This window comes from Bison bison, unplaced genomic scaffold (genome assembly GCF_000754665.1).
Source record: "Bison bison bison isolate TAMUID 2011002044 unplaced genomic scaffold, Bison_UMD1.0 scf7180017863950, whole genome shotgun sequence".
Taxonomy (NCBI): Eukaryota; Metazoa; Chordata; class Mammalia; order Artiodactyla; family Bovidae; genus Bison; species Bison bison.
The window spans coordinates 313895-341650 of NW_011494522.1; the positions used below are offsets into that span (position 1 = coordinate 313895).

General features: G+C 35.5%; 1 protein-coding gene across 9 annotated transcripts in view; it reads right to left on the bottom strand.

The window, feature by feature from the left end:
* The window catches only part of OSBPL8 (oxysterol binding protein-like 8), a 136840-nt gene that overhangs the window by 29201 nt on the left and 79883 nt on the right, over positions 1–27756 (bottom strand). For 8 of the 9 annotated variants that reach the window (XM_010833860.1, XM_010833864.1, XM_010833867.1 and 5 more), the window contains 8 exons: positions 16890–16960; positions 10650–10727; positions 8760–8861; positions 7083–7286; positions 5621–5705; positions 3946–4117; positions 1096–1333; positions 256–440 (listed from right to left, as the gene is read on the bottom strand). In XM_010833860.1, coding sequence (XP_010832162.1) covers positions 256–440; positions 1096–1333; positions 3946–4117; positions 5621–5705; positions 7083–7286; positions 8760–8861; positions 10650–10727; positions 16890–16960 — 1135 coding nt within the window. Of the gene's footprint in view, positions 1–255; positions 441–1095; positions 1334–3945; positions 4118–5620; positions 5706–7082; positions 7287–8759; positions 8862–10649; positions 10728–16889; positions 16961–24560; positions 27227–27756 lie in introns of those variants that run through there. The other variant, XM_010833863.1, reaches the window with a different exon arrangement.

Sequence of the window (27756 nt, forward strand, 5' to 3'; positions counted from 1 at the left end):
GTCTGACACTCTGCGACCCCATGGACAGCCCACCAGGCTCCTCTGTCCATGGGATTCTCCAGGCAAGAGTACTGGAGTGGGCTGCCATTTCCTTCTTCAGGGGATCTTCCCGACCCAGGGATCGAACCCAGGTTTCCCGCATTGCAGGCAGACACGTTACTGTCTAAGCCACCGGGGAAGCCAACAACTGAAAACAGCACTCTGAAAAATCTCTAAAACCACGAAGCATCTTTTAAGAAATGAGAATTTACTTACTCAGACAGGAAATCTGCATGATAGTAGTAATCTGAAAGTTTATCCAGGAAAGAACGGGGTTCCAAAATAAATGTAGGCAGGACCACCCTGGATAGATCCATGCCAGGACGAACTTGTTTCAGCAAAGTCCAGATAAGGCTTTTATTTTCTTCAGACACAGTTTCTGTTTGCGATGCTTCCCCTGCCTTTTGCAATTAACAAATAATACTGAAATATCGTATTTATTTCAGAAGCATAGATATGTATGTAGATAAGAGAGCTAGTGCAGAAAAAAATAATTCACTATAGGATTATTCCAAGCATTCTCAAAATGTGAAAACAATCCATTAGGCAATTAGTCAATAGCTATAAAATTCAGTAAAAGGGTAGTTGCAAGAGACACTAAAGTGAATGATATTTTCAAAGAATCCATTACAAAAAATATCATACTCTATTTAGACTATGTTTACTTCTATGCATTAGCAACAAGAAAGTTATAAATTCACACTTTCCTGCAGTTTACTTTGTATCTGGCAATAATATTAAGGAGTATCTTATTTCAAAAGAAAACCTGTTGCTTATTTTCCTAAAAGAGAATAGTATTCATATAATACTTATTTTAAACCACTAAATATATATACTCATAAAAATATATACTCAGAAAACCTGAAGAAAATATAAACTTTAAATTCAATATACTACATTGGCATTTGTATGAGTATATATATTTAGCAGTTTAAAATAAGTATTATATGAATACTATTCTCTTTTAGGAAAATAAGCAATAGGTTATACAAATATCTTCAATTACATCTATAAATTCATAGAAAATAAAAATCTTTGAAAATCACAAGCTGTTACCTCTCCGAGTTCTTCATGGCTCTGCTCAGTGTAGGTAGTCTCCTTTAAAGGCTCAACAGGCTCAGGCTCAATGTATGAGTCATCCTGCCTTTCTGATGTGTCTGTGTCACTTTCTTCACTTTTCCCCAACACCTCATTGTCAGACTCATCATGCTCTTGATCATTTTCTTTATCAGATTTATCAGAATACATATCTTGGTCCTTAAAATGCTGTCGTTCAATTTCACTATCATTTAACCTTAAGGGAAAGAATTATTAGCAGGAAGGATAAAGGAGGTTAAGAATATTTAATTTTTAAGTAAGAATGATATGTAACACTTACTGAGAATTTACTATGTGCTGGACACCATTCTAAGTGTTTTATATATATAGTTTAACTTACTTAATTGTAAAAATGCCCTATGAGATAAGTAAAATGATTATTCTCACTTCACAGATAATTGGGGGCGTAGAGAAACTAAAACTTGGAAAATATTAAAAGATGACACTCTGAGCTCTTTGCTTCTCTATCCTTTAGGTCTAAATTTTTCAAAACAAAAATTTTAGACTATTTCTTGCTAGACTTTTTTCTTAGTTTTATAAACATCACTTGAATGTTTGAATCAACCTATCATTTCTGGTCTAGAGAAAAACTTCAGGTCAAAACCACCAGATTCTCAAGTGAACACAAATGAATTAGGATTTTCTACCTGTAAAGGTCTCCAAATTCACTCATAATAATTCCAAAAATAAAGGAGAAAACATATGAGGCAATTATGTTGATTTAATACTTGATTGATAAGTTTAACCCTGGAAAAAAATCCAGGAAGAATTAGAAATGGAAATTTCAGCTTAAGGAAATGAACTTTCAGCCTAAAATTGTTAAGCTGCTATACCCAACCTTATTCGTACTTACATGATTAGGGTTGCTAATCTGCGTAAAAATGAAATAATGAAACAAATCATTTCCAGAATCAAAATTTTTTTAGAAATTTCTTATTTGAGAAAGTACCTATGTGTTTCATTTGTATAAAAATTTTATAAAGCTCTTTACAAATGACTACATGGTGCCATTATATATGATTGATACTTTAATAATGCTGAGGTAAAAACAGGCCCTAGAAGCGCCATTTAATTCTTACTTTTGTGTCTATTTTTAAAAATCTTCCTATGTTTAGATTTTAATCAGAGAACTCCTAATACAAATTCACTTTTTAAGAATACTTGCTATTTCCTTTCTTATCCTTTACAATCACATATTTTTAAAAAACATGAAGTCTAAAATTTCTGTCTTTGCTTTCTTACCATTTAGTCTCTCCTTTACCCCTCACAGTGTGGTTTTTATTTTCTTTTTTGTTTTATCCTCTCTTCCCCTTTGGCAAGCTATCCAGTTTCAAGACTTCATCACTTCTATTTGATGATTTCCCGTGCTTGCTTTTAAATGCTCGGCTGACCATCTATATGTCCAGAAACCACTGCTTCTTCAACATGTCCAATATTTATATTATCCAATTACATACAAAGAAAAGAGGCTCAAATTTTTTTTAATGAATATATATGTGGAGCAGATGAATTTTTAAGATCCCCACATAAGAGTATTTAAGGATTACCTGGTATTCAATAACACCAGGGGAAGAGGCCCCCTCAAAAATCCATTCCTGTATAAGTTGCACCTCCCTCCCCGACATCCTATCTCATTCAGGCTCCTATACGAGGATAAAATAAAGCTACGCTGCTCAGTCACTTCAGGTGTGTCTGACTCTTTGTGACCCTATGGACTGTAGCCTGCCAGGCTCCTCTATCCATGGGATTTTACAGGCAAGAACACTGGAGTGGGTTACCATTTCCTTTTCCAAAAATAAAGCTATAGGTTACATTAATAGATCTACAAAGAAAGCATGTAAAAGACCAGGCAATGGTAGTTTTAAAAAAGAGTAAGAAAAATAGTTAAAAGAAAATGAAGAAAAAAGTTCAGTTCCGATTACAGAGAGGAGAGGAGAGCAGCAGCTTCACTTTGAGAATAACCTGAAAGCCGATATCAGTAAGTGACTACAGAGAAGCCGAGGGTTGGGGCCAGGGAGGAAACAGGGAGGTCTATTTCTCTTGCAAAGCAACAGAAGAGATCTGAACCACAACAAACCTCTGAACCTCTTCTTTCCTTGGAGAAAATTCTTTTTACTATTAACTACAACAAATGCTTCAGGGGAAAAAAAAAACACAAAAATATACAGTTCAAACTTGAAATACCATATAACAGAAGAATTCCACAAACACCAGGTACAATAAGCCAAGTCCCATTTAAAACAAAACAAAAAAAATACTGTTATAGAACAGCAATAGAAGGATGAATTACATCTCATTTTTATGAGGCAAGAAAGGCTTCACATATAATATTTGAAATTGAGATTGGCCTTGAAGAAAACACAGGAGTATGATAGAAAAAAAGCAAGGAGGACTAGAAATCGTTCTTAATGGAGGGAACACTGTACACAAAGACAAGATTGCTAGTATGGTTGTATTTAGGAAAGAACAAGTAAGTCACATTAGTTGGAATTAAAGAACTTTCTACACTTCATCACAGCAACTAAACAAATTTTAAACTAGGCCATAGGAGTTTAATGGAGTAGGAAATGGTAACCCACTCCAGTATTCTTGCCTGAAAGAGCCCATGGCAGAGGAGCCTGGTGGGTTGCGGTCCACGGGGTTGCAAAGGGTCAGACACGACTGAGTGACTGAGCAAGCACACAAAGGGGTCTAAAGCAGATGAGTTTCAATCCTAAATACAATACAAAAATTCTCTGCCTGCCGACTGACCTAGTGAGTAACACAGTCTTGAAAATAATCACCATATTAGTGGCAGTATCTACTTACTGGAAATTGTCACCACTGTGGAGATTGTTAGCACGTAATAAGCCATACAAAGTCACGTGCGTGCTCTCTGATGAGATGCTCAGGTCATGTTCTTTTCCTTCCCTGATCATCGTACGTTTAAGAAGACTAGAACATTTCAAAGCCAACTCCAAAGCATCCATCCAACACCTTCCTAGAAGAACGCAGATTCAAAAGCGGTGTAACTCAAGGAACTAGAAAAACTAGCACCAACATAATTTATCACAGTTAACTTCTGAACATATTACTTCTCTCAAAACATGCACTGTAAAAGCTAATTAAAACATAAAATCCTTCCAGGACTTCTTAATGCAATTCTTCAGCATAATAAATGCTTTTTGCATTCTAAATATCTAGAAACCACTGGTCAATAAATAGCATTAATGCACATTAGGAAATACACTTAATCTAAAATAAGTGTACTTAATTTTTAAAAGTTTCTAATAATTTGAAGGTACCAAAAAGGTACATAAAATATACCTAAGAATTACGTTTCTACTAGGAAACAAACTAAAATAATATTTTGTTGTTGATAAGACATCTACCCCAGTTTTAGCACCTCAATTTTAAGTCAGAAAAATGCCTGTACAAATAATGTTATTGTCATATTAGTCAGGAGAAACATTAACAACTTAATTTTTTAATGTGTGGTTGACTATATTTTTTAAAATTTTATTTTATATTGGACTATATAGTTGGTTTACAGTGTTGTGTTTCCAGTGTACAACAAAGTGATTTAGTTAGACATATACAAATATCTCTTCTTTTTCAAAACCTTTTCCCATTTAGGTTGTTATAGATTGTTGAGCAGAGTTCCCTGTGCTATTCAGTAGGTCCTTGTTTGTTATCCTTTTTAAATATAGGAGTGTATACATGTCGATCCCAAACTCCCAATTTAGTCCTCCTCTCCTACTATTTTTGAAATTAAAATTCAGAACAGTATTAGCAGAAAAAAATGCTAATTGCTCTAAGAAGTCATATATATTTGTTTCAAGATATACTAAAAAATCAGCCAAATAAATCATTTTCATAATGAAAATGCATGCATATGATATTTTAATTTAAAAAATAATCATCTAGTGAAAGGAAACTTTAGAAGGTTACATGACTCCCTAAGCTAAGATGGTCTAAACTATAAAACATAAAAGTTGGGGGAAAAAATCCATTATCAGTTATTAAGGTTTTAAAGATAACTTGCTCTCATATAAGTTAAACCCTCCCTATGTTTGTCTCAGGAAGGAAATATTAAGTAATAAAGTACATAAGAGGAGCTCGCATTTGAATGTCTTATGTAAAGAAAAATAATGCGCGTGGTGTCTCATGTTAATATTTAGTGATAAAGTATAAATATGATTAAATGTGCTTCTAAAATGACAAAACAATGAATTACCAGAGAACAGACATGTCACGAAAGATGAGGCGGAAACCCCAGGCTGCTAATGTATCACTCAATTATACAACGCTTCCTTTCTATCAGATAGCCCTGTTTGTCAACCAAGTTGATGATATAAATACTTAGTGTTCTAAATAATTTGTGATTATAATACCTTTATTGAAATTCCATACCAAAGACAAATTTCCCAAAGGAAAACACAGTCATATATGAAATAAACCCTTAAAAATGAGGATCGAAATCCAACCCATTATTTCTATTTACCGTCTGACTCTGAAGTGGCTCGGATGATCAAATAACTGCTAGGTAAGGGCTGAGTTATGGATCCAACTGCTTCACCTTTTGGACCCTTAAAAAGCAAAATAACAAAATAAACGGTGTATAGTATTATGAGATCTCAACTTTATATTATTCATTATTACCTGTAATAAACTAAGTAAGGCACGGAGTATAATTTTTAAAAGCAAGCAAGCGTTAATTTCATGCTTCTTGAGAGCAAATGTCAAGTAGTCAGGAAACCTTTCCTCTTCCACCAAACTTAACTTCCTTACCAGAAAACTGAATTTATAGTTAACACTTAATATTATCTCTGCAGATGGTTCACATATTTTAAAAAAGCCTAAAATTTAACATACTAGACCAAATTTTAATTTAATGGAGAATTTCCACACTACAAAAACTACTAGCTAAGAAACACTAAATTTCTGGAAGCCTAAATAAACAGCTGGAAATATAAGAAAGAGAGAAATGAACTTTTACTAGGTCTTGGGAAAAATAATTTTTTAAGTTGTCAGATCAAAGAATAAACGGATTTTAAGAAGCATATACATCAGGAAGTAAGGAGGAACATTTAAAATGAAAAAAGTAGAAACAAATCAATATGATTTCAACAAATCCTACAGTATCCCCTGGGTGTTTTCAAATGGCTTTATAATTTATGGTCCAGGTCCTAGAACCACTATAGAGTAGGGCCATGAGTCAAATTGCCTGGTTTCAATCTAGTATGACTCCAAGAAAAATTACTTAAGTAACTTCTTTAGGCCTCAATCTCTTTACCTGGGTAATAAGAGAAATTTGTATCCTCCTTACAGGTAGAAGAATTTAAAAAAAAGATTCCATATAGTATGCTGAAGAGTCCCTGACACAAAGTAGAAATTTACAAACATTATTCTGTTCCTATTCATAGCAGTGACCACAGTCATGCTTTTCAGTTATAAAAGCGTTAGAGCTCCATCTTCCAAGAAAGCTGCCTCTTAAGAGTAAATAAGACCACTCCTGTTTACAGGCTTCCAGTCCCAAGTTTACATCCCTGCAGGAAAGACCACCAAAAGAAAAGGCAGCTTCTGTTCTAGGGAGTCTGACAAATTGATCAAGAGAAAAACAGTCACAGTAAACCAGATACAATATTACAAGGCAAAGCTCCTAACTGCAAACTAAAAAACAGTGCAAACAATCCACACAGGCAAGAGAGAAAAGGGTACACCATAAATGTGGGAAACATTTTCCGGAGAAATTTTTAAGTCTGATCTTAAAGGTAAAATAAACTAAGCACTTTGGTGCACATTTCATTGTGGGCAGAGATGGAAGGAGGAACAACATGACTGCAGACAGAAACAAAGCCCTAGCAGAGGACAGCAACCGCTAGGCGGTCACTCACTGATTTAGCTGAGTTCTACTTACAGATTGTCATCCTTACTTTTTGCCTGGGTAACAAGTGCTTACTTACCTTCACTGCCCAAATAGACTGCTCCAAAGGATGGAAAAGTTTAAAACAAAAGCCATCCTTTTTTGACGGACGTTCAATGATCTCACAGGCATTCAGAAGGACTGTTCCTACCCATTGACCGTTTTTCTGGGTTTTATAGATCAGTAGCACACCAGGTTTCAACACACACCACAGTTTGGTCCAGCTCTTTAGGGTGCCACGAATCTACAAAAAGATAAGTTTATTTTCAGAAATAAAGGTCTGTTTTTCTGCTTCACAAGATACTAAATGAATAGAGGCAAACAGGGTGTTTTAATCTAAAATTTTCAAAAAATGTACATTTAAAATTCACTAGATGTATATTTGTTAAGCTACTAATTAGCCAGCACTACAAATAAATGTGAAAACAGCATGGCTGCTACTTCTGCTGCTGCTGCTGCTAAGTCGCTTCAGTCGTGTCCGACTCTGTGTGACCCCGTAGACGGCAGCCCACCAGGCTCCCCCGTCCCTGGGATTCTCCAGGCAAGAACACTGGAGTGGGCTGCCATTTACTTCTCCAATGTGTGAAAGTAAAAAGTAAAAGTGAAGTTGCTCAATCGTGTCTGACTCTTTGCGACCCCATGGACTGCAGCCTATGAGGCTCCTCCATCCATGGGATTTGCCAGGCAAGAGTACTGGAGTGGGGTGCCATTGCCTTGTCCGGCTGCTACTTCTAAGGAACTTAAATTCTAGTGGGAGACTGCATCACATCAACAGTTTCAAAATAATCCTAACCTTCCTGGCCAGGTCAAGGGCCATTAAAATATACTTTCTTAGTACCAAGATCTGGAGCTTAAACACTTAGTAAGTAGAGCCAATATAAGTCCAAAGGTGTTTTCAGAATAACATGCAAGAAGACCTCAGTATTACTTCAACTATCAAGGAAATTATCACTAGACTCCCATTTTAGTAAGAGAACTTTCCTGACAGATCTCACAAAGATTTTAGTTTGAAGGCTGTACCTACCCTTGGGGAAAGAGAAAAGCTTTTCAGGGCTGGGGTGATTTTTAGGTGAAAGCCACATACTGAAACGTTCTGGGAGTCAGGGTCTTACAAAATCATTCTCAAAGTTAGCATTAGTCTAAAAAATTCCTACCAAATATCCTACAAATAACAGTGATACAGAGAATAGAGTGACTAGGATGATAGAAATGGAAATAAAAATAAGTAGGAATACCCAGAGGCTAAAAGAATAAGATATGGAAAAAAATAAGATATGGAAATAGCAATATGTATGTTTTTTGGAAAATTAAAGCTTTTCAAATGACAACTTTTACACTAACTTTGTCTCATATCTTCACCAAAATGCATATACACCAAGTCTACAACCATACTAAATGAGAATTTGAACAGCAAACAGAACATTTCTTCACTTCACATTGATTGGACTATGTCCTGTCATATATATCACAAAGCTTTTTAAAAGCACTGCTATCCATATTTGATGTTGCTGTCAAGAGAGCCAACATTAAGGTTCCTGCTCTCCGTTAAGATTGGAACACAGACCTTCTGGGATACAATTAATGGCTTCTTCGTCAGTGAAAAAAATCATCCTAGAGTTGTTTTTGTCTCGCAAGCTTTTAGGCAGGTGCACTCTGGGCTTTCCTATGCCAGTTGGTAAATATCCAGCAATTTGAATTCAAGACAATACAAACTGACCTTCAGCCAATCAGCCATAACAATAACAGAAGGATCTGTGATTGTACTGAGTAACTCCTTTGTGGCTCTTTTCTTTTCTTCTCGGTAATTTTTCTTTTGTACCTATTTTACATAAATAATAGAAAAATAAAAAACTTCATTAGAAACAGGCAATTTCTTTTCAATTTTTTAACTTTATGGAATGTAAAAATTTTATACTGTAAAATAAAATTTTAAACCTCTTTTAGAATTCTAGCATCTTAGGACAGAAGAGCTTTTTTTTTTTTTTTTTTAAAGAATTTTAACCCTTTTAAAGTTACACAATACATGAATATGACCTCATGGTAAAAATTTCAAACAACAAAAGCTAAAAACCATTTTTAATATACCCTCTCCTATTCTGATCCCCAGAATTGATCACTGTTAACCTTCAGGAAAACACTATAACGTTGAGGAAACACTATACACTCAGGTCTTTTCAAATACATAGCTTTTGTGTTTGCTTTTGCTTTTTCTAACACATAAAAAAAGGTTCTCCAATATTTCTTGGAGTATTTCAACTCTATTTCCATTCCTTGCCTACCTCATTCTTTTAACTGCTACAAAGATTCTTCCTATGAATAAAACAATAAGAGGTAACATTTACTGGACACCTTCTGTGTACCTGTCCCTACTGTTAGCACTTTACATGTACTACCACATTTAATACTTACAATAACCTTGGGGAGTAAGACTATAATTATCCTTATTCCCTAGATGAGAAAACTTGATACCCAGAGAGTAAACTGCTCACTGTCACATCGCTAAGTAAGTCGTGGAAGCAGAATGCAAACAGAAGCAGACCGGCTCTAAAAGACACGTCTGAACCACCATGCTATACTGCTTCTGTAGTTTTTCTTAATATACTCTCTGGCTGATGGTAATCTACTCTTTTTTCAGTTTTTCATACCACAAACAACGCTATAACTACTTAGGATGGACAATCTTGCTCTCTTTCCTGACACTAATACGTAAGATATAAATAATTAAGAAACCACAACAGTGAAATTAATACATTCAAATTATCAAAGTTTTACCCTTCCTAAGTCGCTTCTGAGATAATCTGGGAAAGCAGCAGTGGAGCAGCCTTATTATTTATTACTTTGCATTGCTTATGAATAGAAGATAACCTATCAGTGATTTTTCTTAAAGTAAAACACAAAATTTTCCTAGTTGCACTTAATGGTAAAGAGACTACATACACACAACAAAATTTTAATAATTATACAGTCAAAAAAAATTTAGACTTTGGTCTTTATTAATGTGCATAAGCGAATTAACAGATTTAATATATGATTATAAATGTAAATACATATGGGATCAGATATGGAAAAGAGGAGGGGGGTGGCAAAACAGACTGTATGGGAATCAAGAATCAATCAGAAAGCACGAGCTCCTTAAGCTCCAGGGTCTGTGGCCATTCTGGAAGGCAAGTCCGGTATTACCTAGTTCTTAAGGGAAGCTAGAAGCCTGGACCTGTAATTGTTGGCTCAAATTTTTAAAACATTGTGTAGGTCAAAGAAAATGTATCTACCTGTGGACCAAATTCAGCCCATGACCTAGCAGTCAGGAAACTCTAAGTTCAAAGGGCAGAGAGCTTCCCATCAGGAGTTCCACAGCACAGCGATGTGCTGGACTCAGGCCCAACTGTGCAGACATCCCGTCCTCAGCCTCCATCCCACGGAGGGCAGAGCAGCGCTGGGACGTCATCAGAAAGCCTTTTCAGCTGACTCCAGCATGCCACGCAAACACAAACATTAACAGTTTTTTTTTTTTTCCTTTAGGAATACAAATACTTCTTTCTTTATTAGCCTACTTTCAAAAGCACAGGTAAAGCGTAACATTAGTTATAAAATAACTGTGGAAACTAACCTTGAGAGATTCCTTTTTTGTAAGCTTGCTTGAAGCTGAACTGTCTTTCTCTGAGCCATTATAAAGTTTAGATTCAGACTGAAACCACACAGACAGGAAGAAAAGAGAAATAATAATTAAAATTGCCACTTATTCTCCACATACACATGGCACATAAAACTGATATTCAAATTATGTTTGTGACCTTCTTCCCATTCATTACTGTGATTTTAGGCAAATATCAATTTTCAAATACTGATTTTTCTTATACAGTATTTGGGTTTGAAAACTAATCCACATTAAAGCCACAGAAACACAAAAATAAAAACTTGTCAGTAAATCAGTGTACAACATAAGGTTAAGCAAGATCATTTGAAATTCTCTGCATTCTGTTTTCGGAGAAGGCAATGGCACCCCACTCCAGTACTCTTGCCTGGAAAATCCCATGGATGGAGGAGCCTGGTGGGCTGTGGTCCATGGGGTCGCTAAGAGTCCGACACGACTGAGCGACTTCACTTTCACTTTTTACTTTCATGCATTGGAGAAGGAAATGGCAACCCACTCCAGTGTTCTTGCCTGGAGAATCCCAGGGACGGGGGAGCCTGGTGGGCTGCCGTCTATGGAGTCGCACAGAGTCGGACACGACTGATGTGACTTAGCAGCAGCAGCAGCGTTCTGTTTTTCAGAATACTTCTAAAGAATATAGTTATCTTATACAAAATAATTCTCAGGACAAGCATATCCAAAGCAGTGTAATTTTTTAGACTGAAATATTCTAAAACCCAAAAAACTAGCAAATTGCTGCAAACACTGCCCTGTTACTACTCCTTCTTCAAAGGGAGTAAATACAAACATCTTCAGGAACTAGAACTGAAATACCCTCATTTGTATAGTGTTTAAAAAACAGAATTCCCAGCACTTCTTTCTAACTATCCAGTGCCTCGAAAAATAAATATTAACGCCTCAAACTCGTTTTCTGATTTTGCTTATACTTGATATTTCAGTTTGATCCTTGTAAGAATCTTGAAAAACAGGCATAACAAGTGGTTTTATCTCCATTTTACAAATCATGAAAGGGAGGCTCATGGACATTGATTTTCTAAATAATCAATCAATAGCAGGGATCAGAACCTAGTGCTGTTAATCCAGTCCTCTTTCAAGGAGACTACTTTCTTCTACCAGAGTAGAAGAATATAAAACTAAAAGCTGCTTCTATAAATACTGGAACAATAAAATTGAACATAATCCTTCACTGTCCTATGAATTTCATTTTTATCTATTGTTAGACAAGGTAGAAGGTACTTCAAGTTCACAGCATTACTCCTAGGGCCAAGAAAGTATATGGGACTTGATTTAAATGGTAGCTTTCAAGTGTTTAAATGGCCAGATCTGTATAATATCACTAGATGTGATCAAGGAGGAAGAACATTGGGAAATAAACTCCCTCACTCAATTTTAAGATCCATGAACACAAGGACCATGCTTATTCAACCATTGCAGCCAGATAGCACCTGGGGTAATTTGGGCTTTGCAGGTGGCGTGAGTGGTAAGAAATCACTTGCTAATACAGGAGACTTAAGAGACCTGGGTTTGATCCCTGGGTCAGGAAGAACCCCTGGAGAAGGGCATGGCAACCCACTCCAGTATTCTTGTCTGGAGGATCCTATGGACAGAGGAGCCTGGCAGGCTATGGGCCATAAGGTCGTGAAGAGTTGGACACAACTGAAGTAACTTAGGGGAGAAGGCAATGGCACCCCACTCCAGTACTCTTGCCTGGAAGTAACTTAGTAAAGCAAGGGCTCAATGAATACCTTCGGAATTATCAAAATGAAACTAGCATTTGCAGTTCATCTCTCTTAAAAATGCCTCTGCTATTTAGTACAAAATACGAACTATTATGCTGATGGTAAAATAAGTGGCTGAACTGGAAGGGAACTGTAAACTACACTCAATGTAGAAGGTGGGGATTAACCTAATTAAATTTTTGTTAAAGTTACTCCTTTGAGAACTGCACTTGAAACATTACACGGCTTACTTTCATGATGACAAGATATACTGTGATATCAAAACCATTTCACAAAAGTCATCAAGCCAAATAGGTCTCTGTCCTCTCCTTGCTGCTGGAAACTCAAACATGACACAGCTACTGTCAGAGGAATATAATGGTTTCTATGTCCCACAGTTTAATAGGAAAATGTATATTATAATGTACTTTTTAGATATTATTAAGTAAAGAATTTCCATAGTGTTAACTTAAAAGTTAGTGAAAATGAACGGTTGTTTGACTCTTTACCAAGTACTGTAATAAATACTTTATGTGTTCTGCCTCTTTTAATCCTCAAAGCCACCTTATGAGACAGTAGTCGTTTCTTCTTCTGCTAATCAGGAAACTAAGACTAACAGATTAAATAACTTTCCAAAGTCACAGAGCCATAAACAGATGATCTGGGATTTGGACTCTGGTGTGCCTAATTCTCAGTCTCATGCTCTTAGCCCTCTCACCACATTTATTGCTCATCTTTTTACAACTATTCATATAGAATCTCAGACTCAAATTTAAGACTTGTCTTTATGAACAACAGGAAATCTATTTCCCTAGACATGGCAAGACTGGCTTGGAGGTTCCTAAATGATTCTGGTATCTAAGGGACCAGTAGGCCAAATGGCTACACCAAGAGCTTGCTAAATGACAGCACACGTACTTCAAAAAATCCTGCCAAACAGTGTAGCTAGTTTGGGGGAAAGAAAAGAAATCCAGTGACCAAGTTCTATATTCTTTTCAACGTAATACTAAGTCTCATGAACCAACAAGTTATCTTTTAAATATCAAGAATCATAAACTGTTTTTATTGGAAATATTTTATTAAACTAAGTTTCCTTCTTTGATAACCTTACTGACCACTGTCTTAATAACGACACGTTATGGGCTGTGTGACTATGGGAAGATATTCTCTTCCAGTCTTAATTGCCTTACTTATAAAATAAGGATATTCCTACTAACTCCTAGCGCTGCTTTGGTAATGAGGCGGTGTGCACGTGTTTAACACAGTACTTGATATGTATTGTGTTTCAGATTTGTGACTATCTCCTAGACTGCAAGTGTTGACAGAAATATAATCTTCAGATAAATGGAACATTAACATAACTGGAATACTTTCAACTTGCTTTGAAAACTAAAATACTGTAGACATAAGAATAATAGCAATTATGATGTTACTATGATTCTATCAGATATTTTGATTTGGAAAGGTATTTTTTTTAATATCCAGGTAAACATATTTTTTACAGCAAGTGATAGATGACTTAGCAAACCTACAGGCAAGGAGACTGATGACTGGAGAATCAAGTCAAAAGATCTCAGCTCAGAAACTCCTTATCCTTGTAATAGGATTCCTTTTATCCCACAAGAAATATTATTCATGCTCGTAATTCCTTACATTGAGATAGACAATTAAAAATTTATTTAAAAATGCTAAAAGGAAGAAGAGATGATCTGATTAACTGCCTTCTTCAATTCACTCATTTACAGGATGCATAAGAAACAGGAACTGCTTTTATTTCTAAAATGGTGGGGGCTGAGGTAAAGAAGGGTTGTGCCTATTGGTCTCAATTATGTATTTTTAAGAAATAACACTTAACTGCAAAATCAATGACCTAAATGACAGTATTGATACTTTTTGCATCAAATTCATAAAAGTATAAAGTTAAAATTATTTAATGGCCTCAGTTATACAGATCAATCATAGAAGGAATAACAAGATTTTGTTTTCCAAAGTTACTTGGGTAAGAACAAAATCTTCATAATTCCATGAAAATAAGGCTTGATATAAATGCATACATTTTAGGATTCTTCCAAAAAGTAATACAGTAGGATATATGTTAAACTATTCAAAGACAAGCTAGTGACTGTATCTCTTAAGGTAACAGAATAAACTGAGATTAAGAATCAATAAGATTCAGCTCTTGGAAAACAGAACGAGTACAATTTTACTTACACTAAATAGTTACCACACCAAGAAGCCCATTCATTCACTGTAGCTCTTTATTCAAAGGAAGAAAAATGAGTTCTCAAATACCTATTATTAACCAGGTACTTTGTCAGGCACTTACAGTATCACAATCTGTGAGTTAGATTTTATCTCCCTTGTACAGAGAAGAAAACTGAAGCCACTGTGAATTCTAGCTCTAACACTTTGACCCTTGGAGAGCTATCTAACTTCTCTAAGCTTCATTTATAAAATGGGGCCAATAATACCTGTCTTCTAGTATTGTTAAGAGTTAAAATGACACTTAGCAAGCTCTTAATACAAACTAGTTATTAATATCATTGTAATTAGCATCTAAGAAATCATAGGCAACGTATGACAATCAAGATTCAAAGTCACTTTTTTAACCTTAAGGTAGTCGGTGCTTGGTGTCCAGTAGACCTTTCTGAATAACAGCAATATTCTATATCTGAGTGGTTAAATATGGTAGCCACTAGCCACATATGGCTAGTGAGTTATTGAGATGTGGCTTGTGCAACTGAGGAACCAAATTTCTAATTTTACTTAAAGTTCATATACAATTCGGTGCTATTACACTCAAGGTGCAGTCTAGTTTCCTTGTTTTTCATTAATCCGCACTGCTTCCCTTCCCGACCCCTTCCGCTCCTCCCTCATTCTCCTGTTTAGAGACTAGGAGGCTGTGGCAGGTAGGGCCGGAGTTTAGGCTTCTGAGTAGGAATACCAATTAAACATACATTCACCAATGCTCATATTAACTGCTTGAAAATAGGTTTTTAAAATTCCATAAATTTCACTGCATTTCGAACCATGGCAGAACCAAGACAAACTACCTCCTTGTTAAGTGAAAGTGAAAGTGAAGTCACTCAGTCGTGTCCGACTCTTTGCGACCCTGTGGACTGTGTAGCCCGCCAGGCTCCTCCGTCCATGGGATTCTCCAGGCAAGAATACTGGAGTGGGTTGCCATTTCCTTCTCCAGGGGAATCTTCCCGACCCAGGGATCGAACCCAGGTCTCCTGCATTGCAGGCAGATGCTTTAACCTCTGAGCCACCAGGGAAGCCTTGTTAATTACGCATCTTATATAAAATGATTAAGGCATTTCTCATGTGTTTCTCTTTGTATTTTATACATCAAAGTATGACACTAAACTCTCCTTATATACTTTTACCCATATTAAATATAGGATGGACTTTTATGTAATGAAAAGTTAAATGTGAATAAAATTTGTATAAAACATCATGGAATCCTCTGACTCAACCACTCTCAAGAATAGAACAAAAAATGTCTGGTTTTACAAGCAAAGCCTATTCTAAGAACAGCAGAGAATTCACTAGCTTAAGAAACAGATTTTCTTACAGTTATTGAAGTTTGAGTCCATAAACAAAAAAGCTTCTTCTGCTACTAAACCTGACCAGAAATAAGTCAAAAGTCAAATCCATTGACAAATTATAGAAAATCTAGTGAATTACAGACCCATAGGAAAGCCTATGCATCATCCAGTACTTCTCAAATTTGAATAGTACTCTTAGAGAAAAAATTCTCAACAGACCTAAGAATATACGTGTTAGTTGCTCAGTCGTGTCCGACTCTTTGTGACCCCATGGACTGTACAGCCTGCCAGGCTCTTCTGTCCATGGGATTTTCCAGGCAAGGATACTGGAGTGAGTTGCCATTTCCTACTCCAGGGGATCTTCCCGACCCAGGGATCGAACCCGGGTCTCCTGCATTGCAGTCAGATGCTTTACCATTTGAGCTATTAGGGAAGCCCAAGAGTATATACAAGTACCCAATTTGAAAACTACTAATTTAGGGAACTCTGTCTTATTCTAAGAAACTGTCTTTCAGTTGCATGCTGCTATAGTAAAAGATATTTGGTCTTTAACTGTTAAAATGTACATGTTTTTGATAGTCATTTGAATGAACCCAAAACACTTAAAACTTAAAAAAAAAAAAAGAAACCTGACTGTTTCTCCAGATGGAAGCCTCAGACTTAAGTCTGAGATGTGTGCTGTGGCAGACATACCACAACAGTATCACTCAGGAGAGAAGCCTGATTACCAATCGGCTGTATTTCCGAATAACCAACGCTCCTAAACCAGCCCCAGGGGAATGTTCCTTTTCTCATAAATACTACCTGGTTTAGATATACCAACATGAACACATCCTGTAAAAATCTGGTAAGATTTTGGTGTTAGTCCACTCATCTTAAATATTAGAAAAATATTATGATCATATACTTGAGGACAATATGCTTACCTTGCTCTTTGACATAGAAAGTGAAGATTCATCCTTATTTTGAGAAATGTCTTCCTTTCCTCTTTCAAAACCTTTAAAAACATAGTCATTATTTCAGTATTACCACATTTGAACATATACAGGCAATAAAAAGCAAATACACATAAGTTATTCAATTTCAAATATACATTATACAATATTTGATGTATATCAGTGCAAGAAACCTAGATTCAACATACAGTTTTAAACTATTATAGTTTAAAGACTACTAAGGGGTCATCTCTAGTAATTCTTTAGAATAAATCAAGGCTTACAGAGGTACTGGTGTCTTTCCCTGAACCCATCAACTTAAGATAAATACCTCTTTTCTCTGCTCATTCACTTGGAATGAATTCAGTGCTCACAGAATGTTTATTTCAGTTAGTTGTTTTCTAACAAAGAACCAACCCAACATACTTTTCATGCCCCTTGTCAAACTGGAAAACAACTCCAGAATTGGTGATAAAAGAAGACTAGGGAAATGAATCTGAATTGAAGGACAGACTTTTAAAAAAAAATCTAATAATGTGCTTACTGTGAGAATTAAATAAGGATGCCTAAAAAGCAATTAGCATGGCATTTGTGCACAGTATATATTCAATTAACATTGATCCTTAATATTATCATTGGCACTGACTACTGTTATAGAAATTCTAAAAGGATAAATATGAGTGCATTGGGATATATGCTCACATCTTCCCAATCATGTAACATTAATACAGCACTATGTATTCGTGTTAGTCACTCAGTGGTGTCCAACTTGTTGAGAGCCCATGGACTATAGCCTGCCAGGCTCCTCATGGGATTCTCCAGGCAAGAATACTGGAGTGGGCTGCCATTCCCTTCTCCAGGGGACCTTCCGGACCCAGGTATCGAACCCAGGTCTCCTATATCACAGGCAGATTCCTTACCATCCTAGCCACCAGGGAAGCCAATATAGCACTATGCCAAAAGCAGTTAGCAAGTTAGTGTTGTACGGGTATAATCAGAGAAATGCTAACGCTGAGATTCGTGCGGCCGCCGTAAGTGGAGCAGTGCCCATTTTATTGAAGCTCTGTCTATTTTTGTGGACAAGTAGCATTAACTGTTCTCTACAACCATTTGTCCTGAGTCCAATAAAGCCTATATAAAAATGTACAAATAATCATTCATAGAACAGTGCTTAAAAAGTTACCAGCAGTATCAGTGCCTGAAGCATTTAAAAATCACTTCTAACATATCAGTGAGACCATTTATTTGATTTATATTAGCTAAAACAAATCCATTCTATTTTCTTAATTCAATGATTTTGCCAAATTTTTTTTTTTTTGGTAATATGAAAAAGAAATCTTTTTGTTTCCTTCTCCATCTTTGGTACAGAGCAAGATCAGGCAATTTTAAAATTGAGGAGGGGAAAAAAAATCTTATTAAATCTAACATGGAATTTTAAATGAAACTTACCAGAATTTGAAACTTTAGTGTAAAGCAAATCGAAGTTACATAATTCAGCTTAAAAGTTCTAAAAATATTTATTCAGAGTAATAAACATAGGCAATTCTTAATATTAATGAATTAACATTAATTATTTCAAAGATCTAAATATATGTATAAAAGAACAAAGATTTTCTAAAAATATAATTATGAATGGAAAAAAGATAATATCTTCCTTTATTTTCATAAGAATAAGACTATTCAATTTCTCCAGTGTGGTTTTGGCTTCAGATAAATGTATATCAATGCATTTATTAGACTAATAAAATGGCTACTTCACTGTATCTATATTCACATATTATTTTAACAACAGAACAGGAAATTAAAACAAAGTTATAAATCTGAATAGACTTTTTTTGAACATGCAAATATGTCTTGCAGAAAGTTTCAAATATTGGAAAAGGACACACAAAAACAAGACTAAATAAAAATCCCCCAAAATACAAAAAGAATAGGTCACTCATAAACCTAGGTTATGTCAGACCAATAAATGAATACCATTTTAAAAGATTTTCTATACCTCAAACTTGCAAATCATTATTTTAAAAGGTGGCCCTGATGACTTCCATATTATTTAACTGTATTTTTTTATTGTGACATTTATAAATAAAATCCTGAAGCCTATAATACATTATTGACTGTTATCAATAAAATGCATGGGTTTCCCCCCTGGCTTAGCAGTAAAAAGTCCACCTGCAATGCAGGAGACATAAGAGATCCAGGTTCGATCCCTGGGTCAGGAAGATCCCCTGGAGGAAGGCATGGCAATCCACTCCAGCATTCTTGCCTGGAGAATCCCACAGATAGAGGGGGCTGGTGGGCTAGATTCCACAGGGTCACACAGAGTCAGACATGACTGAAGCGACTGAGCATGGCACACAGCACACAATACATTACTGACCATTATCAGTAAAATGCAGAACAGTTTCAGTTCATGACTTTTACCAAGTTTGCTCATTAGTGATATCAGGCAGTAAATTCTCTTCCTACTATCCTCACTGCTACCACAAGATAGAAACCTACATCCCCACCCAAATGGCTAAGATTAAAAGGACTAGGAGCATCCAAATACAGGTAAGACTATGGCACAACTGGAACTCTATTCACTACTGATGAGAATGGCATAATCACTTTGGAAAGCTATTTTACAATATCTGCTAAAGTTAAAAGTACTCATATTCTAGAACAGAGCAATTCTGATCCTAGATGTACTAAACAGAGATGAATGCGTTACACGGTCATTAAAAGACAGGTACAAAATGTTCACAACAGTTCTATTCATAATAGCAAAATCTGGAGCCAACTCAAACGACTATTAATAGTAGAATAAATGAATCCATTATGCTACAGTCACACAATGGAAAGATAAACATCAGTGAAGAAGAACCAATCACCACTACCCAAAACAACAAACAGAACACCGAGTGAAAAGAGCCACCTCTCGCCACCAAAAAAAAAAGCACATACCATATGATTCCATTTATATAAAGGTCAGGAACTAGCAGGAGAAGGAAATGGCAACCCACTCCAGGACTCTTACCTGGAAAATACCACGGGCAGAGGAGCCTGACAGGCTACAGTCCACGGGGTCACAGGAGTCGGACACGCCTCAGCAGGTATAAACAACAACGAGCAAACCTAACCTATGGTGGTAGAGGCTGGAACAGTGGTTGACTTTGTTGCAGGAGGGAACTGACTTGGGCTGGGCCTGAGAAAGTTTTCTGGGGACCTGGGGCGTGGTCACACACGTAGTTGAGTGCTGCGCTGTGCTTGGTTGCTCAGTCACATCCGACTCTTTGTGACCCCACGAACTGCAGCCTGCCAGAGTCCTCTGGGGGTTCTCCAGGCAAGAATACTGGAGTAGATACATAACTAAAAATTCAAAAAGTTGTGAATGAACTATGTGTAGGTTACGCCTTGATAATTTTTTTAAAAATTCATATGTGCTCTACTAGGTCGCTTTGGTCATGTCTGATTCTTTGCAGCCCGATGAACTGTAGCCCACCAGGCTCCTCTGTCCACGGGATTCTCCAGGGAAGAATACCGGAGTGGGCTGCCATTTCCTCTTCCAGGGGATCTTCCTGATGCAGGGATTGAACCAGTGCCTCTTGTGTCTCCTGCAGATGAGTTTTTTACTACTGGCACCACACTCTTTCCTTAATCTTCTAATTTATTAGACCGCTCTTGCTATGGCATCCTTTCTTACTCTATACCCCTTTAACATATCCTGCTCTGGGCTGATTCTGATTCATCCATAACCATGATAATTAAGAAGATAATTAACATAATATTAATGAAAACAATAAAGCAACCAATATCCATTTGTAGGAACACTTGCAATTTTAAGACACTTTGATAATTTACTCCTAGTCTTTAAAATCCAGCCCCCCTCACATATCAGGTATATTCTATATAACTGAAAAAACTGAGGCTTACAGAAATTAAGTAACGTGACAAATGTCAATAGGTGACAGTATCAGCGCTAATTTAAGCTCAGGTCTAACTTTAAAATTCATGGTGTTCTAGAATGTCAGAGTGCTTCTCAAGACTCAAGGCCAGCGTCTTCCGGGAGGCCGTGTTTAGACTGCATAAACACAGCTAGCTGTCTCCTCTGAGACACAGCACTTGATACACGTGCACTACTCTATTTATCACAAAGTATTTCAATTGCCTGTTCTCACGTTCACGTCCCATACTTGACTGGGAGTTCCTGAAAAGAAGGGTCTCGCTTCTTATTCATCCATTCAAATTTTGATAAACTGATCCAAAGATGAATAAAAATGGACTCTACTTTTACATGCAGTGGCTTTTTAAAATATGTGAAAAACGCATACTTCAGAAACATACATAAAGCATAATTTAATATATACAAAAACTATCTGCATAACCACCACCCAAATCAAGAATTACAGAATTGTCACCATCCTGTGAGAACCACCCCCTACGCCGCTCCATGCCATTCTTGACCCTATCTACTCTTCTTTCCCTCAGAAATAACTACTTTGACTTTTACGATTATGTACCAGCATGCCACAACTGGTATTTCATGCATTTTCACTGCTGATTAGAATCCTATTGCATGACTATATCACTATTTATCCATCTGCTTGTGTTGTTTCTAGTTTGTTCCTCTTACAAATATAGGTGATACAAATATTGTTGGCAACGCATCCCAGTATATCCATGAGTATCTCTAAGGGTTAAACCAGAAGCAGAACTCCTAGGCCTGAGTGTACGTGCGTCTTTAAGAACACCAAATTGTTTACCATCTGTTTATTTTCCCCCAACACTGTATGATAGTTCTCCTTTTCCCACATCCATGGTAACATCAATATTGACAAATTTTTTATTATTTTTGCCAATCTGTTGGGTGTGTCAATGGTAAATCAGTGAGGCTTTAGTTAGTGTGTTCCTGATCACTAATGATATTGAGTACTATCTCATATATTACCATTTAAATTTTCTCTTTGTGAAGAAACTCTTCAGTACATTAAAAAAAAAAAAAAAACTCTATATTTTTTCTTGATTTATATAGGAATTCATAATGTTTCCCAAATATTGGTTCTTTGCCAGTTATATTTATTACAAATATCTCCCCACTCTATGGCTTGTCTTTTAATTCTCTGCATGGTCTCTTTAGATGAATGTCTCTTAATTTGAACACTGCCAAATGTAGCAACCTCATTCTTTTAACAGTTAGTGCTTTTGGGTCTTAAGAAAGTCTTCCCTAAATCTGTGGGAAAATAGCAGAAGATATTTTCCAGTAATATAGTAGTAAAACTTTTTCCTACTAATTCAATGGAATGTGATTCCTGAATAAATTAGTACACTATCCCTAAATTCTTATTAACAGATGAAAAATGCTATCATCACTGATAAGATATAACTTTTTATATACCTCATTAAAAATTGGTTCAATAATGTTTAGATATAATAAAGCAAGTTTTATACTGCTTCAGCCTTGTTAAAATCAGATTACATACACAGTATCTAAAAATGTAGATTCAGTAAATATTTACAAATATAGAATTACTGCATTAACTAAATTGAACACAGCCAAGAATTAAGAAATTGTACAAGAAAAAAAATTCAGAGAAGTCAAAATATACTAAAAAGATCTAACTATATACTAAAGCTTCTACAGAGTGTCTGTAAATGTCTTTGTTCAAAGTTTATTTCAATTTCTAGGTACATGGACAAAGGGTACCATTCTATTTTATAACTCTATCATACAGAAAAAGGTCATACCAATTTGTTCCTTAAGGTAGAAGTGACGAAAAAAAAAAAAAAAAAAAAGGGCGGGTGGATTTTCCTAAGGAAAATGAAAACGAAAAAGGGTTGTGGTCAAACCAGTAAAACAAACAAAGCTATTTTTAAATATCACTAATGTATAACCTCTCTTTCTCTAATGATGTCAGATAAAAACAAAATGTCCCAGAAAAAATTATATTTTTTACTTTTAACTTAAAAAAGCCACTTCTTTGTAGTACCTAATTCTATTCAACTATTCTACCTAGCTGATAAAACATATTAGAAAGCGCTTTTGTTTTAATATTATTGTTAGTTGCATTAAGAGGACTATGGAGGCATCCTTATGAATATGACCTTATCTATTTCAAGAATTAGAAAACAAAGCCAAACATCTACTTTTCCACTAAAAGAAATCTATCTGGATGACCTTCAATATTCTCTTTGACAAGAGAAACTCACAACTCTGTCTTAAATTAAATGAAGTAAAAACCAAACTTCTAAAACGTTTTCTATTGTTAAGTAAGGTCACCTGATTATTCTCTACATTAAGTAGACTCATAGCATGAAGGTCAGCAAACACGTGCCAGCAAGCTTGCTGGCTTAAAAAAAGAAAAACAAGGAGCCAAATCCAGAAATGGAGCTAAGTCAACATTGAAAAAGCAAGTAAGTATTCAACCACATTAAAAACTTGTTTGTTGTATTTTCAGTCACTTCTAAACAAAGACAAATAGTAAAATTTACAGCACTGTGAGAACGTTAAGAAAGAAACATGATAGCAACCACGCTACACTAAGAAGACTAAATACGGATTATGAATGCTGTTTAAAGCTTATGTTACTCAGGCAACAGTTCAGGACTATGGTTTCCAATACTTTTCAAAACATTGTTAGAAAAGAAAATGAAGTCAGTGAATTTATAATAATTTATTTAATTGTCCAAGTAACACTGTATCTCAAGAGAATGTATGTCCTACCTATCAGCATGAGTATTCACAAAAAGCTAAGAAGAAAGGCTAGTGTGAAAAATGAAAATATAATTCAAATTTCACAAAATGAGTGTCAGAAAATACATAAACAATTAAAACAAGCACCAGTTCAATCAATATTTGTCATGAGGATTAAAAGAACATTTTTATTTTAAAAGAAAAATATAACTTTAAAAGAGTAGATATGATTATGTAGCAGTTTAATATCCTGAAAAGAAAACAAAGATTGCTTATATCTTAACATCTACATCCAAATATTTTCTACAATAAATCTTTTTCAAACAATAAAAGATCAGTTAACAGCTACATCTCATTGACCAACTGTTTAACGTCTAAGTCATAGGTGTCAAATGTCTAATTTCATTTAATAAATTTTGCCCTAAAAATAACATTTTCTAAGCAAAAACTGATCATACATAAACACATTTAACAACATGAAGTAAGGCATTTCAAAAATTAAATTACACAGATAACTTCATGTTAGTCAGGACTTAATCTATTAAAGCATAAACTAAACGTCAATTTTCACAGTTACTATTTTGCTTGAGAATAGTCAAACAAATATTAATATTAAATACGTGGGTTTCATTTGCAGAAACCTCAGAACAACTGGTTTATTTATAGAATTTTATCTCAAATCTACAAAGGGCTTTATTTTTATCAAAGGGTTATAATATTAATTTCAATAATTAAAGTAAAAACTCATGCTATAAGCACTCAAGATTCATACTTCACTGAATCATTAGCTTTCAAGTTCAAGCATAAGGAGACTGTAAAAGAAAATATGGAAAGCCAAGCCATATAGTAGCAGTTACTAAAATCTAACCTTTCATTATAGAATTGTTTTGTTTAAAAGAAAGCAGCTTTAAGACATTAAGATGTCCAGTTTATTTTAATGAAAAGTCTATAAGAAATTAAGAAAAGAATGCAAGATTAAACAAACCAACCTGGCAAAGAAGGAGAAAGTTCATTGTATCCTCCAAATGAAGCGTTCCGGACAAGCTTTCGGCCATCAATTCGTGGAGGAAATAAAACAGGCGAAACCACAGTACAGGAAGAAAACCTACGTTGTTGTGAGCTGTCTTCTTTCATGGCTTAAAAGGCCTATGTAATGTATACCCTCACCCAGAAGGCTAATTAGACGAGTATGGCAATAACAGGCTTTTCTTCACATCCAAATACAGCGAACCCACCCACACAAACAAAGGACACACACATTTAACAGCAAAGGAGAAGGACCAGAGACCGTCAAATCAGCAATAAACAGATAGAGGCTGACAGAAAAGGCATTAAGCCATGCTGCTGGGTGTTTTAAAAGAAATGAGCTGAAAAATAAGGAAGGCTATTCCACTGTTTTACCTTTTTATCAAACAAGTAATGCCCTGCACCGAATTACTGCCTTAGTAAAACAAAAGCAAGATCAATACTTAGAGATTCAGATGAAATAATAAACTCAGTTTCTCTCTTCTCAAAATAACGCAATCCTCTTCTCATACTCATTATGCTTTTATAGTATCTGCCACACTTCCCACGTCTTCCGATGCTTTCCAGTTTTTGCTTACTTTAAAAATGGATATAACACTTGTTTATCTTTCCTGAAGCTTCTAGATTTATATCTAATCTACTGCTTGCTTTAGCTATGATTAAGAATTCATAAGGGAAGATATTCTTTCAAGTACATTTTTGATGGATTCCAATGGGTAACGCAGAGAATAAACATTTAAATTTTACCTCTAGTAGAGATACACGTGTCATTAAGACACTGCTAATGCAAACCATTAACACAAAAGATTAAAAGGATACCACTAATAATGCTGTATCTCCAATATGTTTCTCTGAAAAGAGATGCTATAGTTCCTCATTACATTTAAACTTTTCAAAACATATAATCAACCAATGAATATTTTCCACTTAAAAATCTTATTAAAAAAATACAATTTTATTATCACAGTAACAAAAATAAATATCTTTTTTTTTTTCTGGGTTAAAACTAAGTGACTAGGATGATCCCATATCATTAAATCTAACAGGAAAGTACCTCTAGCCAAAATGATACAGTATGTCATCTCTTTATATCTAATCTTTAAAATTCCAAGAAGACTTTCCTAGTTATATTAAAATCCATTTACTTTACACCTTAACTAAAGTTAAAAAGCTTTAAGTCAGTTATTTTCTTTCTATACCCTAGACTGGTTTTTCTAACCACAGTTCTTTCAACCTGGAAACACACCTTCTTAGACAACAACAGCTCAATTATAACTGACTTGGTGGTTCATTTTTACAGGCGCCTTACTGTAAGATCTCTGTCTCCTTCCTCATTATGCATACACTTCAAGGCTGGCTCTCCATTCATACACAACAGCATCCCACAAAATCTAAGACTATTTCTCTTCAAAAGAAAGGACATTTAAACAAACTTAATTTCCTGTACATACTATTTCTTTGGCAAAGGCATTTTAAAATCAGTTAGTGATAAAAATGGTTTATGGTTGATACCCACAACCATAACAGGTTTTGGGTTTGGGAGTTTTCCCCCCACTTTTCTCCCTTGTCATGAAATATAAACTGCCATTTAATATAGGCATCAGGGAAATACTTATAAATAATTCACAGTGTTGCCTACCTCTTAAAGCATAAAGAATATAACATCACAAAAGGCATTTGTAGTGCAATGGTTAAACAGGATTTGAAATTAAAGTTGCGTGGGTTCAAATCCTAGTTCTAACCTAGTTGGATACATTAGAGCCATTGACTTAATTTCTCTGTGTCTCTGTTTCCTCATCTATAAAATTTTAATAACATTATCTATATTACAGGACTGTTATAAGCATCAAATAGGATAATAGATGGAAAATCAAGAAAGGTTCCAGGTTAAAATGGTAGAATGAAGATAGTGACATAATAATGTATTCTCTCCTAAAACACGACAAAATTTCTAGGAGTGGAGTATTTTTTTAAAAAAGCATACACAAGCGTGGGTGTGTATTCCACAAGTATGCACACAAGAGAGGACACAGCAACACATAACTTGCCCTGGAAAGCACGAGATGAACTTGCTATCAGTTGTCCTGCAGGTTCAAGAAAGCTGAACCACACATGAGCAGTAAAAACTGAGAACCAACCCTATGGCAGCAAAAAATCCTTCTACAGATAATTAACAGCACCACGATTAGGAATCAGACAAGCTACTGATACCAGCAATACTGGAACCAGGACAAAAAAATAGGCAATGTCTTCAAAACTAGAAGGAAAATGACTTCCAATTCAGAAGTACATATCCAGTCTAATTATCAATTACATATTAGGGTAAAATAAAACATTTTTAGATATGCAGGGTCTTAAAATTTTACTTTCCATGCATGTTTTTAAAGAATTTACTAGAATAATCATTCTTACCTAGGGTTCTACAATAGAATTGAGCTTAATGAACTAAAACATCCACTCTTTTCTCCTATGTATCTATTATAGCTGTTGCCATGCACCATATTCTTGGGAGAATTGAGAAATATTCACCTATATTATATGTTATATGCCTTCCTCATTTCCCTCTCAGGAATTCCCTTGAGAAAGAATATAAAAGAATATATACTCTACCAAAAAGTGATAGCAAATCAAGGATACATAGAATACAGGAAATTAAAAGATGCTTGCTTGTTGGAAGAAAAGCTATGACAGACCTAGACAGCATATTAAAAAGTGGAGACATTACTTTGCCAACAAAGGCCAATCTAGTCAGAGCTATCATTTCTCTAGTAGTCATGTATGGATGTGAGAGTTGGACAATAAAGAAAGCTGAGCGCCAAAGAATTGATGCTTTGGAACTGTGGTGTTGGAGAAGACTCTTGAGAATCCCTTCGACTCCAAGATCAAACCAGTCAATCCTACAGGAAATCAGTCCTGAGTGTTCACTGGAAGGACTGATGTGGAAGCTGAAGTTCCAGTACTTTGGCCACCTGATGCGAAGAACTGACTCATTGGAAAAGACCCTGATGCTGGAAAAGACTGAAGGCAGGAGAAGGGGACAACAGAGGATGAGGTTGGATGGTATCACCGACACGATGGACATGAGTTTGAACAAGCTCCAGGAGTTGGTGATGGACAGGGAAGCCTGGCATGCTGCAGTCCACGGGGTCACAAAGAGTC